General features: G+C 40.1%; 1 protein-coding gene across 1 annotated transcript; it reads left to right on the forward strand.

Annotated features, from left to right (window-relative positions):
- Positions 1-148: 148 nt before the first annotated feature.
- LOC111389927 (tRNA pseudouridine synthase A-like) lies at positions 149-1,738 on the forward strand (the record flags this gene model as incomplete). Its single annotated transcript, XM_023014914.1, has 2 exons — positions 149-1,521; positions 1,609-1,738. Coding segments are annotated over exons 1-2 (1,392 nt in total), but the record flags the coding sequence as incomplete, so codon positions are not given.
- Positions 1,739-1,741: the final 3 nt, after the last annotated feature.

Consider the following 1,741-nt stretch of genomic DNA (forward strand, 5'->3'; position numbering starts at 1 on the left):
AAAAAAAGAAAAATAAATAATAATATAGTAATTTTTAATTCCAAGTCAATATTACACGAAGACTATTTTTTCTTCTTGTTATTTTTTTGAATTACAAGAAGAATGAAATTATAAAGTAAAAAAACCAAAGTAAGAGTGAAAAACCCTAAACGATCCAATTGGAATTGTTCCTCTAATTCTAGGGTTTTACGGGGGAATAGAGAAACGTGAGCCCCAAATCTATACACTCTCACGCAGTCATGGCCAGTCCCAACATTCCATGTTCACACTCCCTACTCGCTTGACAATGGAAATTGAAAACCCAAACCCCTCTGTAGATCCTAAACCTCAAGAAGAAGAACAGCAGCCAAATAATAAGAAGCTAAAAATGTCCACTACCACTTCTGACGACGATGAAAAATTCGACAATGGTCCCGCCGCCGATGAAGGTGCCGTACTTCCAAAAAAACCCAGACACAAGCGCCGCAAAATAGCAATTTTCTTCGCTTATTGCGGCGTGGGTTACCAGGGTATGCAAAAAAATCCTGGCGCCAAAACCATCGAAGGTGACCTTGAGGAGGCCCTTTATCATTCGGGTGCTGTTCCCGAACAGCAGAGGGGACTGCCTAGAAGGTTTGACTTTTCCCGCTCCGCTCGAACAGATAAAGGCGTCAGCGCCGTTGGCCAAGTGGTTTCGGGAAGGTTCTATGTCGACCCGCCAGGGTTTATCGAGCGTTTGAACTCAAATTTGTCTCCTCAGATTCGAGTCTTCGGGTTCAAACGTGTTACGGGGGCGTTTAATGCTAAGAAGTTCTGTGATAAGCGTAGGTATGTTTATTTGCTTCCAGTCTTTGCTCTTGATCCATCTTGTCATCGAGATAGGGAGAGTGTTTTAGCTAGTGTGGGGTCTGAGAATGAGCTCGTTAAATGTTTGGAGTGTTCGGAAAGAGGTCGTAAAGTTTTTGGAGTAATGGGTAAACAAAATTTCCATTCAAATTCTGATATTCAAGTTGTTTCGGTTGATTCAAGCATTTCATCGAACACAAGTTCTTTATTTGAATTGGAAAATGAAGAGAAGGTAGTTAATAAAACTTCAGAAAATAGATATGGCAATGACAATATTAAGTTAAATATTAAAACAGTGAAAGAATTGGATAGTGGGGCTGCCCAAAGTGATAAAATTGAGGAAGATACTGCTGCCGGTGGAAACGTGGATGGAAACACAAAACCAGAGAGAAGGTGCAAGATTTCGTATGGAGAGCGGGAGAGGGAGAGGTTTAATAGAATTTTGAAGTTATATGAAGGAACACACAATTTTCACAATTTTACTACAAGAACAAAAGCTGAGGATCCCTCTGCAAAGAGATATATTATTTCGTTTAATGCAAACACTACTGTTAATGTAGAGGGTATTGAGTTTGTGAAGTGTGAGGTGATCGGGCAAAGCTTCATGCTCCATCAGATTCGGAAAATGATTGGCCTCGCAGTTGCAATTATGAGGAATATTTCTCCTGAATCTTTGATTGAAACAGCTTTTGAACCGTAAGTGTTTTTTTGTAGGCTTTGTCTTTTCTTGTAGCACCCTTCTTGATCGAGCTTTTTGATTTCTTACACGTTCATTGATATCAGGAATGTGAACATTAACGTGCCGATGGCACCTGAGGTTGGATTGTATTTGGATGAATGCTTTTTTTCCTCATATAATCAGAAATGGAAAGACAGCCACGAAGAAATGTCCATGAAAGCTTATGCAGAGGAAGCC

The sequence above is a fragment of the Olea europaea genome, unplaced genomic scaffold (assembly GCF_002742605.1).
Source record: "Olea europaea var. sylvestris unplaced genomic scaffold, O_europaea_v1 scaffold6342, whole genome shotgun sequence".
Lineage (NCBI taxonomy): Eukaryota > Viridiplantae > Streptophyta > Magnoliopsida > Lamiales > Oleaceae > Olea > Olea europaea.